This window comes from Doryrhamphus excisus, chromosome 23 (assembly GCF_030265055.1).
Source record: "Doryrhamphus excisus isolate RoL2022-K1 chromosome 23, RoL_Dexc_1.0, whole genome shotgun sequence".
NCBI lineage: Eukaryota > Metazoa > Chordata > Actinopteri > Syngnathiformes > Syngnathidae > Doryrhamphus > Doryrhamphus excisus.
The window spans coordinates 10,625,214-10,642,635 of NC_080488.1; the positions used below are offsets into that span (position 1 = coordinate 10,625,214).

The following is a 17,422-nucleotide window of genomic DNA, read 5'->3' on the forward strand; positions in this document are numbered from 1 at the left end:
TAAAATTTACTTACACTGTATGATGTATATCATGTACATATGTTGCACATATGGAGTTGGCATGTTCTCCACATGCTCAAGTGGGTTCTCTCCATACAATACAATCAAATCAACCAAATTTATACAGCAATTACCATCCCAAATTCAAAAGCTCATACATTTATGCAACATTGGCCATTAAGGTTAAAGAATGGTGCATTTATTCATACAAGATGTTGTGCATGCATTCTGACGAGATCAAATACAATAGTTTCTCACCTTTTTTATCTGTGCTGGCCTTCGCAAATTTCTTGACTCCATGGTCATTTAGTCAGAATTTAAGAAAATGTATGAACAATGAGTCAGCAAGGTGTAGGCTGCTTTGTTTGCGCACTCGTTTTTTTTGTAACAACAAGGACCAAGGAAAAGGGACAAGCTTGTTAATTGCAACACTGTACAGAGACGGTGTACGGCAACTGGGAGGACATTTTGTCAAAAAATGTTTACAAAAAAACGAATCCGAGGCTTCAAATCAAACTGATGTTTAAAAGTAAATAAAAGTACTGTTATCCAGTCGCAGAAGGTCACAATAACAAAAGGAAACCAGGAAGGAGGGCGGAACTAATCTAAAGGCCTGTAGAACAGCAGCATCTATTAGGTGACCTAGTTGTTGCACATTGTAATCATATGGAGGGTATAAGTCAAAAGGATAATTACAGTTGCCACCTGTTTTTTTTCCTGAAGGAAAAAAGGAGGCATGTATTTGGGTCTAGGCCCTTACTTGTTTATGGCGTTAGAGTGGAGCCACTCTTTGAGTCATCCTGAGTCAGTGAAACATGTAATGGCAGCGCTATGATGCTAATGTCAACAAAATAAACTCAACCGCGTCAAGCCTGGATTAGTTTCTTGAGCATTTTAAGAAAACACACATTAGTAAATGCAAATTTTTATAGGCCGTCTTACTGACTTTGTAACCATCACTGATTAACTGATGTTTTCTGTCTGTCAGAGGTCTAAAATTGCTGTGTTTGAGAAGATGTGGTCCTACATGAAGTCCGCCGACCCGTCCGTGTTTGTCAAGACCACAGACGAGGGCGTGATAAGGGTGCGGAAATCCAAGGGAAAGTATGCCTACCTTCTGGAATCCACAATGAATGAGTACATAGAGCAGAGGAAACCCTGTGACACAATGAAAGTGGGAGGAAATCTGGACTCAAAAGGTTACGGCATCGCCACTCCCAAGGGCTCCCCCCTCAGGTAAAACACAGACACTGTAGCAAATCTGCATCACCGCATTAGATGTTGGTTTATTTTCTTACATCAGGTTTTTTACGTTTTACGTATCTTCACTTTTATGTTAATAATCACATTATGATGATTCCATTGCTTTATGCATGATTTCCTTTACGTTCTAACACATTTTAACAATGTATCATTTTTTTCCTTTCTTTTGAGCTAATACACTCAAATATGTGAGCACTTGCTTAAGTGTAGGTCATCAATGCTATTATTATTATTGAAAACATAATTGTGTCTTTCACAAACCAATAGGCTCTTGTCGAGGAGCACATCCCACACAGAAACCTCTCCACTTAAGCCAGGGCTCACACTTGAAATGTAAATTATACATGCCCTATTACGTGTGATAATTGATGTAACTAACGATAATTCATACTGGATGCACGTTTGCCATCAATGTCCAAATGCTGCAGCTGCCATTTTGCATTCCATCAACAACCATTCATATTTCGGTGGCTGGAGAGAAGGGGAGCTGAAGCTGGCGCTATCTGAAGCCTTTAATCCATAACTAATAAGACTCATTCATTTTAATGAAAGGAGCCATATGGTGAGATTTCCTTCAAAATTGCAGAGGATTCATTTTGGCTTCCACCTTGATTCACAGCCAGAGGTCAGATAACACAGACTTGTTTCCACTAGTTCAATTGCAACTCACTTAAAATTTTACGAGAATGACTGCTGTATTAGGGCAAAGATCAGTGTTGAAATGTTCCCCAAAGTCACAAAGTCATTCAAAAGTACCGTTCCCCGTAACACTGCTGACGATGACCTGCAGCAGCTCTCTTTCCAAGTGGTTATTAATAATTTTACTTTCAAGGTGCAACTCTGGGGAGTCACAGATGTCTGATACCAAGGTGAAAATATGATGTGACTTTTAATCAGGCTCCGATCAGAACGTTAAACCAAATCATACTTTATCTTGTAATTGGTATCATTAAAAATACAATAACAAAGACCAGTCCAATGTCATTTGGGATAGGCTCCAGCATAGCCCAGTGAGCCCAGTGAGAAGTGGCATCAAAAATAGTAGTTTCAGAAATATATTGTCAAAAATCAAAATATATATACGTTGAGATATTTGAGAGCCACCCTTCAATAAAATAAAATATTCCACAAATGGAATTGATGTTTTGATGAGGATGCACTGCATTTTTTCTGCAATGCTCAGAAAAACTGCAATGCTCCCCTGGAATCAGACATAGTTGAACTGCCAGTGAATTCAAATATTTCAGTGTCATAATTTATAAATCATGGAGCATACAGTATATTGCTGCTACCAAGCGAAACGTACAACTCTCCAAAGTTTCATTCATTAAAAGATGAAAAAAAGACCCACATTTGGAGATGTATGCTTTTCCCTGGAAAGCAACAATATGTAGAGTAAATATGCACGCATGTATGCCCAATCTTCCCCTTTTTTTTACAGGAGACTGCTTTTCTTCAATAATGAAACATATTATCTGTATATATTGAATTCTCCTTGTGTCATTTTATAGCATGCATGAAGCCATCCACAGGCCTGCCTACGTGCCCCTAACCCCATCCCACCAACTGTACCTCGCTGACATCTGCTTGCCTTCACCCAAATGAACAAACTAACTTCCAGACCATCCATGTTCACATACTTTGACTTCTTTCTTTTGTCTGAGAGCGAGGCTGAGAAAGAATTCAAAGGTTTTACCAGCTCTGAGGACAGGTCCTGTGTTCCCTACAGCTGGTGTTTATCCTTGGTTGGGAATGAGGGCTCTCCTGCATCCACTTAAGAGAAAGGAAGAATATTACAAATTAGCATATACAATCGTCCCTCGCCACTTTTGAACTTCACGGCTTCAATCTATCATGTTTCTTTCAAAATATATTAATCAATAAACCATGCGGTTCCAAGGTTGAATACAGATAATACAATTATTTGTATTTGCAAATATTGTGTCTTTTTTATCCAAATTAAGCATTTTGAAGCATACAAATGGTTAAATGAACTAAAACATACATAACATATTCAATACACAAGATGCTGTGAATGATATGTACACTTAACAAAAATATAAACATAAAACATTTTTCCTTCCATTTATCATGACCTGAACTCAAACATCTAAATATTTGTCTATGTACGATGATACACATTACTTTTAAGAAAAGTACAATGCAAAATAAGTATGACAATATATTTTAATGTACTCATATAATTTCTACTTTGTTACACTATTCAGCACTGTCTGTGCGCTACCGTCCCAAAAGATTGTATGACTGACAATAGGACTCACTTCATTAATGTACATGGCAATGTAATGAGGCCGGCAAATTTATCAAGGTCATTTTTAGTTATTGTGTGATTAATAGATTTATCATCCTGGGCGTCGTGCCCATGAGGCTGTTCCTCACAGGTGTGGCATATCAAGATGCTGACGAGACAGCATGATTGCTCAGGTGTGCCTTAGGTAGACCACAATAAAAGGCCACTCCAAAATGTGCAGTTTAACTATATTGTGGGGGTTCCTAAACCAGTCAGTATTTGCTGTGATGATTTGTATTGTGATGTTTTCAATTTCCAGGAATTGTGTACTGATGTTTGCAACATAAGACTATACAATCTTAAGCTGCAAGATGAGGTGATATTTGTGGATGAATGACGCAACAATGGGCCTCAGGCTGCCTTGAAAATGCCATAGATACCGTATAATGCACCTGGGGTTATGCAGTGGGTTTATGGTATGGGTAGGGGTGTATGTCATGAACATCAAACACAGGTACAATATATTGATGGCAAGATAGTGAGCATATTGGGGATGCTCTGGATTGGCGTTGGGGTATTTGATGCAAGTGGTAGTCACACTAGATACTGACTGGTTTTGAACCGCCACCCCCACCCCCTGGAAATGTCAGACTTGATCTCCAGATCAACAGGCTTTTGTTGCAGGTTTTAATTGTCTCACAACAAGCACAACAACCCCTAATAAAGACATGGGCTACTGTTGTGGCTGCAACCCACGCCAAGCTAAAACTCAACTGTCACTTCCTGTCTGGCCAGCACTCGGCTCCCCTAGGAAACAAGCACAAGTCTTATTTATGTCGTGAATGACTTATTTACTCTTATGATGTCAACTATATTGTATAATATGAGTATAAAGATGACTAAAGAGGTGTTAGTTCATGTCTAGAGGACTGCAATGTTTAAAAACTGTATTTAAAACTCTGTAAACAGGTTTTCTTTAAATTATCCTACTTTGTGGGGGAAATTATTTACCACAGTCGGGTCTGGAACCAATTAACCACGATAAACGAGGGATTATTGTATATGTAGAGTTGATTTGACCCAATTGTATGGGAAATATCTAACAAATTCTGTAACTGTGCAGATTCTTCTTTGAATTGTGGATGTAAAGAGTCTTTGTCCGCAGCCATCAGCTCTAGGAAATACACATCACACTCACCAGAGGGAGAGTGCAGCCACTGAGGAGATGCTTTGGATGAGGGGGTTCATCTATAGTCGGTCTCACCGTTTTCTTTCAGTGTTTTGTTTGTTTGTAAAAACCTCACAGTGCAGGCCTTGGTCTGCATTTGTCTTCTCTAAAATGAATCATTGCAGGCTTTAATTCACCAGGAGGCTTTTTGGGTTGAATATTGATGTCAGTTACCATAGCAATCTGTATGCTGGTGCCGCTGAAAGGAAATTACCATCTGTAGACAGACTTCCGCTTCCAAGGCATCTCAATTTATAGTGTCTGCTGTGCCTCCCTCTGAGGCCCCTGCTTGGTAAAACCTGACTCTACTATTGTATGGGCATCCAGCATTTCAGCCCATTGCAGATGTACAACTAACATATATCAAACATGCGCATCTTAAAGCCAGGGCTCCTGCTTCATATCAGTAGCTACATGCAGGAGTTTCAATTAGTAAGTCAGTGTTGTCATAATCACCATACTTACCTCGTTATATATCTGTCACATATAGAGTGTATCCTAATGGCTATCGTTTTATATCATTTTCAAGAAACCCAGTAAACCTGGCAGTGTTAAAACTGAACGAGCAGGGCCTCTTGGACAAATTGAAAAACAAGTGGTGGTACGACAAGGGCGAGTGCGGCAGCGGGGGCGGGGACTCCAAGGTCAGAGCCAGTTTGATAAACCCTGCGGGTAACCCACCACCACCATTGGGCGTGTGGGGGGTGCACAGGGAGGGGGGTAACCGGCAGGTTCAACACTGCAATGCCACTCCGGAAATTAAGTTTTGTATCTTCTATAGTTCCGCACTGGTATTATGTACTTCCTGTTGAAAAACATTTGATGAATGCAGTGAAGCATCAGTGAGGGTGAGCAGTGTGCCGGTTACCCAAAGTGATATAGTAATACACATCTACTGCCTTAGGGAGCAAGCACACCAAGCTAGATGGAGTATTAATGCATATCACTTTGATTTGAAAGTTCTTAATAATGTTTATGCCATCTCTATTCATGTGTGTGTGCGTGCATGTGTGTGATGTGATGCTTTCTCCTTTCTTTAACCATAGGCAAGCTGAAGTATTATCGTATGAATGCATTTTGCTGCTGTATGTTTTTGAATCAATAACATAAAATAACATGGTATAATATGTTATTTATGTTATTTCTTTGTGGTTGGAAGAATCCCAGTAAACCTAGCGGTGTTGAAACTCAATGAGCAAGCCGTCTTAGACAAACTGAAAAACAAATGGTGGTACGATAAAGGGGAGTGTGGCAGCAAGGACTCCGGAAGAAAGGTTAGTCTGCATCCTGATTCTGTCTCCTCACAGCACCTCCAAGCACAATCCTGCCCTGATGCTAGAACACAACCAAGTCCAGGCTTATAGACCTCTTGCACATATAATTGTGTCTTTAGCAGGACTACAGTATGGGCCCGAATATAAGACATGGTGTACAACTCATGGCAGACATAAATTTGACATTGGAAATACATCAGCGCATTAAAACCAACTGATAAGCAAACCGGTGATAGGTTGAGGTATATAAACTCGTTTATTCATCGTCCTAAAATAAAGGTTATGACGTTTTTGGGGAACAAAAATGTTCCATTCTATTGAAATTCACCATTCAGTCATTGCTATTATTATTATAATTGATTGTTTTTAGATGCAGAGCTATTTTCAAGTGTGTCTCCTTTTTGAAGCAGGTTTGGTTAAAGCTGGGAAAGAAAATATTGTTACCCAACTACCAGACACAATACATTATTGTCATTAATTTACAAGATAATGGCATTTTTTATTTAAATTTTAGCTACCCTGGTTGAAATGTAATTTAATTTGCAATCGTCTTATATTCGGGCATGTACATTGAGGGAAATGTGGTGTCTGTATTTTATTCCTTTAAACATGTTTGTTTATGATTTTGAAATAGTGAACTACTTTCTATAAGTTTGCAATACAGCATAAAATATATAATATAAACTTGACTGAAATATTAAGAGGTTTGGGTTAATGGTGTAGCTCAAAGATAACAAGAAGTAAGAATACGAGCCAAGGCCAATAGATCATGAGATCTTCCTTTTGAACATGTTCTGTCACAACCTTTGCATTCTGTCCAGTCTCTGCACAGACAGGCATGCATGTGTGATCCAAACCCTGTCAATCTGTTAGCGCAACCTTGAATTGCATCAAGCCAGCCACAGGGTTTACTTGCATTTGCAGCGTAGGTTCCATCTCAGTGAGGGGACAGTTCTTAGTAGCATTTAGTAAAATATCCCACCAAAAAATGTCATGTTTATTTTTTGTCCAGTCTCCAAGTAAATGCATGTGAGAACATTCATAACTACAGTTGATCCCCCGCTTCACTTTTAAATGACCAACAACCATGAGTAATTGAGGTGCCCCTAAAAAATGTTATTTTTGACGCTATCAATTAAGTTTGGTTTATGCTGCTGTGTCTCGTCAGCAATTTGCTTGAGCTTGACATTTACAGCCATTTTACTGACACAACACAAAACAATAGGAGGTCATCAACCGAACCGATTACCTCGCTCATGTTGCAAAATAATCAAGTAACACATGTGGAACACGCAGTGTAACTGCACCTCATAGACTATGGGGATATCGAAAAGCGTACATACATGCTGGGTAAATTCTATGCTTAGACTAGGTATGATAAAAAAGTTACAAAATAATTACAATACTTACCAATGCCACACTTGTTTTTGTAGACTAATTATGTAAATACAAAATAGAGGCACCAGTCTCGCTTCCCCCAAGAAAACAACCTGGCAACCAGCAATTTTTTGAGAACTAAACAGACTAAGACGTATTATTTTCCCTGCTTGGCTATATTTGTACAGATGCTTCTAAGGATTTGGCCTTAGGGACATATCCTTAGAGGCTTCTAAAAGCCCGTGAAGGTGATTTGATGAGCGTAAATTCTGTCTGACAGGACGAATTACACTCTGAAATTACCACGCTGTTAGTGTTCAGACTGATAACCTGCAGCCTGTCATGCCTTCAGAAGACATTGTTTGACACCCCCCGCCAGAAAAACCTTGATTACATGATATAATGCCAAAGAACAGACCAATGACAGTAAAGTCTAGTTAGCTTTTTTTTATTGTGTTGTTTATTACTGAAGTTGTTGATTTCTGTTAGATGCAAGAACTATCATGTATCATGGAGGGGGATCACTGTAGTTTGTCCTTTCTTTCACAAAATACAATGCCAATTATTGTATTAATAGTATAAAAATAACAGAATTTCATGACTACTTAATTAGAAATGTACAATATACGTACTTTATAGTATTTGGTAGGCCTGTTTCATGAAACCAGTTCAGTATAAGTTACTGCTCTGGCTTGGATAGACTTTGCAGTCTGCGATAAAAATGCAGTTCATTGTGGTGCAAACCTTCTTTATAAGCATCACTTTAGCATGATTGCAACAACTTCTCGTAGCGATGGCACACTGTTCCCCTGTGGTTCTCTTGAAGTGATTCTCATCGATTGTGTCTGCTCTTTAGGCATAGCAATAGAACTTAAGATCCCTTATCTCTGGGAGACTTACTGACAATGAAATTATGCTACTGTGCTTTGTGAGACAGGCTTTATTGTAATGTTTGTGTATTTGTGTAAATTATATCACTTTATTTGTCAAGCTCATCTGTGTGTAGTTCTGTATGGATGCATTAATATACACTCACTTTTCACAATATTAGGCACACATGTTCATGCAAGCACAAATTGTTTGTATTGGAAATGCAAAACTGCAAACGTTCAGTGTTGTTGTAGATTGTAGTGGTAATCCTAAATATAATCCTATAGTCCTATTATAATAGTACCTAATGTTGCGGACAGGGAGTGTATATGCTAGAGTAATTGTGTTTAGGGTTGTGCGTTCTCAGGGCAGGGACTGTTGTCTCTCATCCGGCCAGACTTCATCAGTTCTAGACTGTAAAGACTAGATAAGACGGCTCTAACTAGGACAGACTAGAGAGTCATCTGAGCAGGCTTCATCAGATCATCCTGAAACACTAGGTAGGACAGCTATAGTCTGTCCTATCAAAGAGTCGATGTAGTCTTGTCTAGGACTGCTATCGTCTGTCCTATCTCTAGTTTTTCAGTATAGCGGTTCTAGTTGTCACACCTCGTATTTGAGCGTAAATTGATGAAACTTGCTGAGATGAGTCTGAAGTCTGTCCTATCGAGTCTGTCCGATCTAGCTATGTTTGAACTAGATAGGAACTGATGAAGAATATGATGCCCTGACAATACAATGACCTGAATGAATGAGAATATTCATCGGCAGGGTTGTGTGTTATGTACTGTACGTAATGCATTACCTTTCACTTTCATGTGTGCATTTGCGTGAATGAGAATGTCCTCAGTCAGTCATACGTGTGTAGCTTTAAATGCTGTCTGTTGCTCTGCTCCAAAATCTCACTAATTGGCTCTCCCCTTTGGTCTCGCTCCATCCAGGACAAGACAAGCGCTCTGAGCCTCAGCAACGTGGCCGGAGTCTTCTACATCCTGATCGGCGGCCTGGGCCTGGCCATGCTGGTGGCACTGGTGGAGTTCTGCTACAAGTCCAGGACCGAATCACGTCGAATGAAGGTGTCGACCGCTCGAGCCGCTGCTGCCTCAGCTGCTCAGGCCTTTCACTGCTCAGCCTTAGACAGTGGTGCTAGCGCCCCCTACACAGAGCTGCAGAGCTACGGCCTGTACGCCAACAACACTGTTAAGATATAAGGGCAGAGCACAGCCACGGGGTAGGAAACGCTGTGATTAAGCCATGATGATGATGATGATGATGTCATCCGCCTCCTCATCCCCCGCCCATCTAACCGTGACCACAGTAGGGCCTTTCACGGCTTCCACCGCAGTGCAAATGCTCTCCTGTACCTCTTTCTCCTTCTGCCGCTCCCTCGCTAAGTCTTCTTGTTACCGATGGCCTGCAGATGTCCTCAATCACGTAATTTCAAATTGCCCTTACATCTGTTTAAGTTTTAGCATCAAAGCATACAATCGTTCCAAATATGTTAGTCCAGAATTCCTTTACTTTACAGCACGTAAACTCAGAGTACCTTCTCTAAGGCTGGATTTACACTGTATTTACTACAAAAACAGATATAGATATAGATATAAGATATCAGATTCCACTGTTTTCTCTCTCTCTCTCTCTCTCTTTAAACTACCTCTACAAATGCAAATGGCGACACTTGAACCAAGTAGTGCAAATCCAGCCAAGGTCTGAAGTGACGCAATCACTTATCCCTTTAGGGTAAACTTTAAGGTACACCTTTACAAACTAATGAGATCAAATTCAAGAGCTGTATCAAAATGACAATGACGATCCAGTGAGAAGGACACTGCCTAGCAAAACAGAATTGACACAAATCCTGGATACACACCAAAATTTTATTCATTATTTCTTGGTCTATGCCGCACTACTCCACATATACAGTGGTGTGGAAAAGTGTTTCAGATTTCTCTTTGTCACAATTAAATCTTTCAGGTCATCAAACTAATTGAACTATCAGTCAATGACAACACAAAATGCACTTTTTAAATGAAACTTTTTATGATTAAGGGAGAAAAAAAAATCCAAACCGAGATGGCCCTGTGTGAAAAACTGATTGGTCCTCATCAGGTTATAAAGCCATTTCTAAAGCTTTGGGACTCCAGCAAACCACAGTGAGAGCCATTATCCACAAATGGTGAAAACATGGAACAATAGTGAATCTTCCCAGGAGAGGCCGGCCAATGAAAATGACCCAGAGGGCACAAACATTTAAGTGTGTATTATTTTATATTATTGCATAATAAATATAATATAATAAATATAATAATAATATAAATAAAATAAAATGTTATTAAGCAATTTACTGAATAATTTACTAAAACCTCTTAGTACGATGAATAGTAGTTTGTGATACAGCTCTTGTATTGGATGTCATTCGATGGAGGTGTACCTAATTAAGTGCGCGGTGAGTCCACACATGCGCACACACACAACATACAGAAGCTTAAGACAGGTAAAAAGGCAATTTAAATTACAGTGGTGCATCTGTCTACCTCTGTCGCTCTGAATAAATGTGTCCCCTGCTCCTTCTGCTCTTGTCTCGCAATTCAGGGCCCATTGTGGTGAACATCCTTTATCTGTATACCATAAAGCAGACCTGTGTTCCATCACTGCTTTAGCATAGAACCTTCTAACTTATTGCATTTGTTGCAATATTTATTTTCCCCATCAGGCTGAAGGTTTCGCCTTCGTTCAATGACGATATCAGTCACCTTACACACCTCTGATCCGTTCCTCCGACATGAAAATACCCTACTTCCTTCTTGTAAACAGCAGAAAATGCACAGCAGGATCTAAACGAGGAGGGATCTTCTTCATGGGAGTCGTTTCTCTCTGTTTTAATCAGTGTACAAAGGGCCACCTGATCAGTATGCTGATGAGATTGGCAAGAAGCCCTTTAAGCCGCGGTGCCTTTATGCTGTTTGGCTTGAAAGCAACAACAACGCCGTTCCAATTAGAGTGATTCTCCAGTTGCCGTGCAACACCCGGCGGTTCCGACAGATCTTGGTACCTTTGTCCAGAATTAATCAGCTCTTAAATCGCCGGCCATCACAGACAGCATTAAGCCACATTCGAAGCTTGTGGTTGTTACTGCAGGACACCTCCTAATGGAGTAATTAACCCAATGAATGAAGATTTAACTCGCCTTTTACTACCCACGCCTTTCTCTGCTGCTCCTGGACTTTGATTCACATCAGCAAGCAAGGTGGTTTAACATTCCAACTCCCTTCAGTTTTACGCTTGCATTCAGTCAATTCAGCTGACAGGATATGATTCCAACAGCAAGGCCTCACAGCTGACGATCAGACTCAAAATCAAGCCACAACGTCAAAAGGATCTGCATCAGAAAGGAAATTAAGGAAATGTGGATGTGGTCTATGAGAATTGCTTCTCCGATTTTGACATCACAGGTCACAGAGGAGGCTTAAGTTTCCAAATTAGTTCCCCAAATTCTTCTCACCCAGTTGGAAACATACAGTTGTCCAATTTATGTCTTGAGATGATAAAGAATTCTGATTCAGGAGACTCAGGGCCATGATTGACTGACACATACCAGAAGCCTGTGACTCGGAAATGTCCTGCCACTGCAGAAACGGCAATTTCAGCACGATTAAATCTTCAGAATTCAAGGGAAAAATACTAAACTTGTGTATTTTCTTACTTTGTTGCACCAATTTGCTTACCTTAAGTCATACCTATTGTGTTGACAAGATTTATTTAAGTTCCAATTTAATTGAGCTCTTGAAACATTTTTAAAATGCTCATTCCGACATTATTTCAACCAGTGAATGATTGTACCCTGCGAAATTTGGATTACTGTAATGGTAAAAAGTTATTTTTTAGCTTGATATATCCGTTTACTAATCTTGCTTAGATTCCACGTTTTGCAGTGTAATTCATTGGCGCTTACATAGCAACATCCACTCATATCAGTGATATAAAGTGCAAAATACCCTGCTCAAAATGTAAGGATTACGCTCAAAGTACAGTAACTACTTGCCTGTGTGATGTCATTTCTCCAGTCTGCAGTCTAATTGGAATATGTCTTATCACCCAACAGCAATCCATCAACGACGCCATGCGCTGTTCCACCCTGACCAGAATGAGCGGTAACGGGAGCGGAGGAGAGAATGGACGCCTCCTCACCCACGACTTCCCCAAAACCATTCAGACGCTGCCGTGCATGAGCCACACCGCCAGCATGGGACTGGGTGCCTCTGGCATGTGATCACATCACTCGGTTTTGGGGAAGGGGAGGGCAGGATGTAAGTCGGGTGGGACAGGAAGAGTACAAGACTCTGATGACCTCCCCGGAAAAAAAAAAAAAAAGAAAAAAGTCATGGCTATGTGATTTGACCCATCTATTCTGGCTGTGCCCGACTGGAACGAGATTTAACTTACTGCCAAAATGCACTCTTCAAACAAACTCCTTACAAGTGAAAGAGACTCATGACATTTTTTTTAATACGTGGATATTTGCAATGTAAAAAAAAAAAAAAGGTGAGAGAAGAAGGGAAGTGTGCTGCAATAAAGAAACTGGGTGTGATTTTCCATTTTTTACAGTGTTCATTTCTGTGGCGCAAAAAGAAAAGAACTTCAACCTTAAGTGTGACGCCTGCGTTGTGCCATTTGGATGGAGTTGTTTGTTTGTGTGTGCAATATTTTCACCTCTACTGCTGACCTTGTACTACCTAGATGCTTTCCGGTGGCTGATGGTGTCTTTGCACAGATGTGACGAGGACAAACACTTGCTATGATGATTTCATTTAATGTTTTGGTTTGTTATTTTTGGAGCCATGCCTGCACACGTTTCACTCTTTTACACTTTGGGAGGACCAAGTGCTCTGTGTAGCATAGCCAGGTATCAGTATGGTTTGCACTGCTGTATAATGTGAAAAGTGTGGTTGAGTTGATTCACTCTCCATTAAAGGCTGTCTGAAGCCGCAGTGCTTGGCCAGGCCAGAAGAAAACATGCATTGCTGCTACACTTCATGTAACACATCATGCCTTGTCTTTGTGCCATAGCACCATTATTTGTATGGACACACACTCTGTTGTTGTTTTTTAAACAATATGTGTGATGACAGAGAAGGCACACTGGCGCAAAATATGAGTGACCTTACACTGTATTCTGCTGCTACGACATTCCCAGCATACCCACTGCTATACTCTGAAATCTATTAGCAGTACAGGTACACATCAAATAACAGAGATTGGCTCCAGAAAGAACCAGGAGAAAAGGTTGCTGGAAATATTGTTAAATCCGTTGCTCTTATCGATTCTGTGATGTCTTTTGTGCTGTGTTCACTTTTGATGAAATGGGAAGTGCCGCCAGTCACACGTAATTTCCTTTGCACATTGCAGGTGGCCCACTTTCAAATAATTCCAATACCGTTACTGAAATTGTCATTTTAGTAAACATTCCAATAAATATTAGGCAATCTAATTTTAAAATAATTCCTTCCAAATTTAAGATTGCACTAATTTATTTCATGACTAATGTGATTTTTTTTTGGGGGGGGGGGTATTTTTACTGGGATTTTATTGTTAAAAATTCAAATTTTTCTTGAATTTTTAAATGCAATTCACTTATTAATAAAAGTAAGTCTTTAAATTTCGATTAGCTAGGGGTGTAACGATTCATTTTAATAATGATTCGATTTGGGTCATGATTCGTGGTTCCTGATTTGATTCAAGGATGATAGTTGTTCAGTTAGAACGATATGTACCAAAATGATTAAGTGATTTTAAATCAATTCAGTAGCCAAAAAATCAACTAGTGTGACTGTGAATAAAATACCTGGATACTGGATAGTGCAGGTGACCTTTCATGAAGTCCTGTTGTTTTTTTTTTTTTTTTCATAAGGAAACCTATTCCTTGCCAAAGACGGATCAATGTAATTGGATCATACATCAATATACATCAATGTAGTAGATGAATCGTTACACCCCTACAGATAACATGGAATATAATTAGACGTTTTTATTATTATATTACCCACAAAAAAAATTTAGATTTTTAGTCACATTTATAGTATTCTTTTTTTTTGTATTTTATGGGGCCTCATTATGATACAAACATCAAGAAACACAATGTTGTCGATGTCTATAGGTAGAAATTGTCCAGGCAGGTGACAATTTATTTGCAGTGTATCACAGGTAGAAGCAATTCAGACAATGTTCTTTTTTTTTTTTTTTTTAATTCATTTCGCCATTTTCCACTTACCTTATCGCATGTCCTCGCTCCACTTGAACAGTTCCTCCAGTGGAATGTCAGGAAACAGACAGTAGATGAAAGCAGAAGGCTGGTACATGAAAACATGAAATTACAGTCATTTATCAGCGTACAAGCCCTGGAATACATTGTACATTGCACATTGTTCATACCTAAAGCTGTGATTTTACCTGAAGGTCAGTGGAAGGTTGTTGCTGGGTGTGTTCTTGGATGTCAGCTGTCACATTTAAAGTACCGCCCACATTTGACCATCCCTTCCTCCTCTATGAGACGTGCATTGTTGTCACCTTCATTTTCTGCTTTACAAACATGGTACCAAATTGAATACATATTTTTAAGATGGAGAAATAGGCATCAAGTGTTTACCCAAATCGTACATATCACCACTTCTTATGTATATACAAAGGACTTCCTCTCTCAAACGTTTGTTTGCAAACATGCCTCAGTGTACCTGAACTGCGTGACTACTTTTCTCCCTCCCATCTCTGCGTCTTCTTGTGCTGGTTTATTAATTAGGACACAGCGCAGTGCTCCTCAGAGGAGGCTTCGCCTTCAGAGAGATGTTTTATATGCCATTACAGATTTATATAAAAAATAGAAATTAAAAAAAAGACTCAGTGTTTGTACATAGAAGAGAGTTGGGTTGCTGGTGTTTTACACTTTGAATGGTGTAAAACAAAATATGCCATGTGGAATTATCTGTAGAAACTAATGTTCAGATCCAGTTTGGGTTTCTTTTTCATTTTATTGTTCAGGTTTAACAATGATTTTCTGTTTGTATTTTTAAGTGCTAGTATTTTAACACCATTTGAATATATCCGTCTTGGAATCTAATCATAGTTTCATCACAAGAAAGGTTTATCGTTCTTTTTCTGTTTGTTTTTTACTAAAAAAAAAAAAAAAGGTGTATAAGAATTTCAAAATCAAAACATCAGTTAATAAAAGTGTTCAAAGGAGGTGAATTTTTTTGAGAAATATTTTTTTCTAACCAAAGTGTTCTGGAAGGAAGTCATCACGCTTTTGTAACAGAATAAAGGAATAAACGATGTGTGTTTGTTCATGTACATTTGTGTTTTTTGTAGTAGCCCTGGTAGTATATTACACTTCGCTCCTTCAGCAAATGGGATAGAATGTCAGATATTAGCTGCAAAGAAGGGTGATGCGCTGTCTGGCTCTGAAAGGAGTGCAGTGATCCAAAAACTAATCTCTGGCATTCTGTCTGACGTGAAAAAAAAATGGGAGGACCTGCAATAGCTTGAAGCTGTGGGGGGAAAAAAGTTGGATTTAATGGTCCTCATCACTGATAAAGATGACAACATTTGATTTCACACCACCTTCATATATTTACAGTTTTGAATCATTTTCATGTATAAAAACACTGACGGATAAGTATCGACATCACTCATCACACGATTGGGGAACGCTTCAATCACACATCCCATCTTGGTTGAAAATCTTCATGGATGACAACATAATTAATAATCAAGGAAAACCAAAATCATGTCACAGAGATCAATCCAAAATGTATGAACGCCAACATGTTAATTACGTACCTTCTGCCATGTTGTTCTGTCTGTCACTCTGCTTGATTGGCATCTCTTGCAACCTTCGGTTTCTGGAGACCACAGGACCACACTTTGAGTGACCTCTCCAGTCTGTGGAGCCTGGGTGGGAAGATGTGGGACATGCAACAAGTTTCCCCTCTTTTTCCCTTTTAACCAACTATGCAATGACGGCCCACAACACAGAAACTCTTTCACTCCACATGCCGGAATGTCCTTGAGCAAGACACTCTTTGGATGCTAAATGGCTATAAATTACCAACTACAGAGTGCAGGTGGACATTGTTACTGGAGGCAGCACATCTTAAATACTGCTTCCGTACCTCAGTGGTCAATACACTCATCAAGATGTGCAGTCTTCACTATTGACTGCTGATTTATAACCAGTAATACAGTTATATTGCTGAGTAAATGAAAGCGTATGAGGTTATGATGAGTAATTATCCATTCTGGACCCTCCATGTCTTTGACAATGACCCCAGAAATGTCTGGACAAGACAGTTCATCTTAGGACGGCACATTTTTTATAGATGTGCTGTCCTTGTTTTTTTTTTATTTTTAAACAGAAAAGTTGTATTGCTGCAACCTTCGATGTGTTTCAGTGGCCTGAAATGTCCCTCGTCTGTCTCCTATCTGTCCATCTTGGAGGTGGGAGGCATGTGACGCCTTGAGGGGAAGATGGATGGAGGTTGTAAACAAGCGCTAGAGACAGAAAGAAGGAGGAGAGGGAGTGGAGGAGAGATGTATGGCAGCCCACATCACCTCAGACAGAATGATAGATGAGGGGATTATGGAGCAGGGCCACTTTCAACAGTGATCAAAGTTAGAGAGCTTCCCTGCACGTAGCAGCCAACCTTGTGGATGGGCCAAAAAGTATGCAGCGGGAAATACCCTCTATTGTGGGAAATTTCATTTTTACTGTAATACATGTATAGTATGTCACTCTGTAAGGTTGGAATTGTAGGTTGGAGGACAGTGGGTGGGCAGTAGCCTTTTCAGCATCCATCCATTTTCAATGTCGCTTATCCTCACTTGGGTCACGGGGGTATGCTGGAGCCTATCCCAGATTATTTCTTATGAGCGGTGGGGTGCACCCTGGATTAGTCGCCAGTAAATCGCAGGCAATAGCCTTTGTTTTTTTCGGTTCAAAGACAATCACAAAAGAAACATTTATAAGACATTCAGCTTTCTCATTCCTGAAAGCTGGATATGCATATTTATCAAGCACACAAATCAAACCTACCAAAACAGGCGCATTATCCGACATTTTTCACAGATACAATGACAGAGAATGGAGAACATCTGGTTTATGTAATA

General features: G+C 39.7%; 1 protein-coding gene across 6 annotated transcripts in view; it reads left to right on the forward strand.

Moving 5' to 3' along the window:
• gria1a (glutamate receptor, ionotropic, AMPA 1a) overlaps positions 1-15,607 on the forward strand; it is a 55,810-nt gene extending 40,203 nt beyond the window's left edge. Inside the window, exons 13-16 of one of the 6 annotated variants that reach the window (XM_058063612.1) lie at positions 989-1,236; positions 5,902-6,016; positions 9,205-9,494; positions 12,369-12,515. In XM_058063612.1, coding sequence (XP_057919595.1) covers positions 989-1,236; positions 5,902-6,016; positions 9,205-9,474 — 633 coding nt within the window. In that variant the 3' untranslated portion in view covers positions 9,475-9,494; positions 12,369-12,515. Of the gene's footprint in view, positions 1-988; positions 1,237-5,271; positions 5,387-5,901; positions 6,017-9,204; positions 9,495-12,368 lie in introns of those variants that run through there. The other 5 variants (XM_058063609.1, XM_058063611.1, XM_058063608.1 and 2 more) reach the window with 5 other exon arrangements.
• Positions 15,608-17,422: the final 1,815 nt, after the last annotated feature.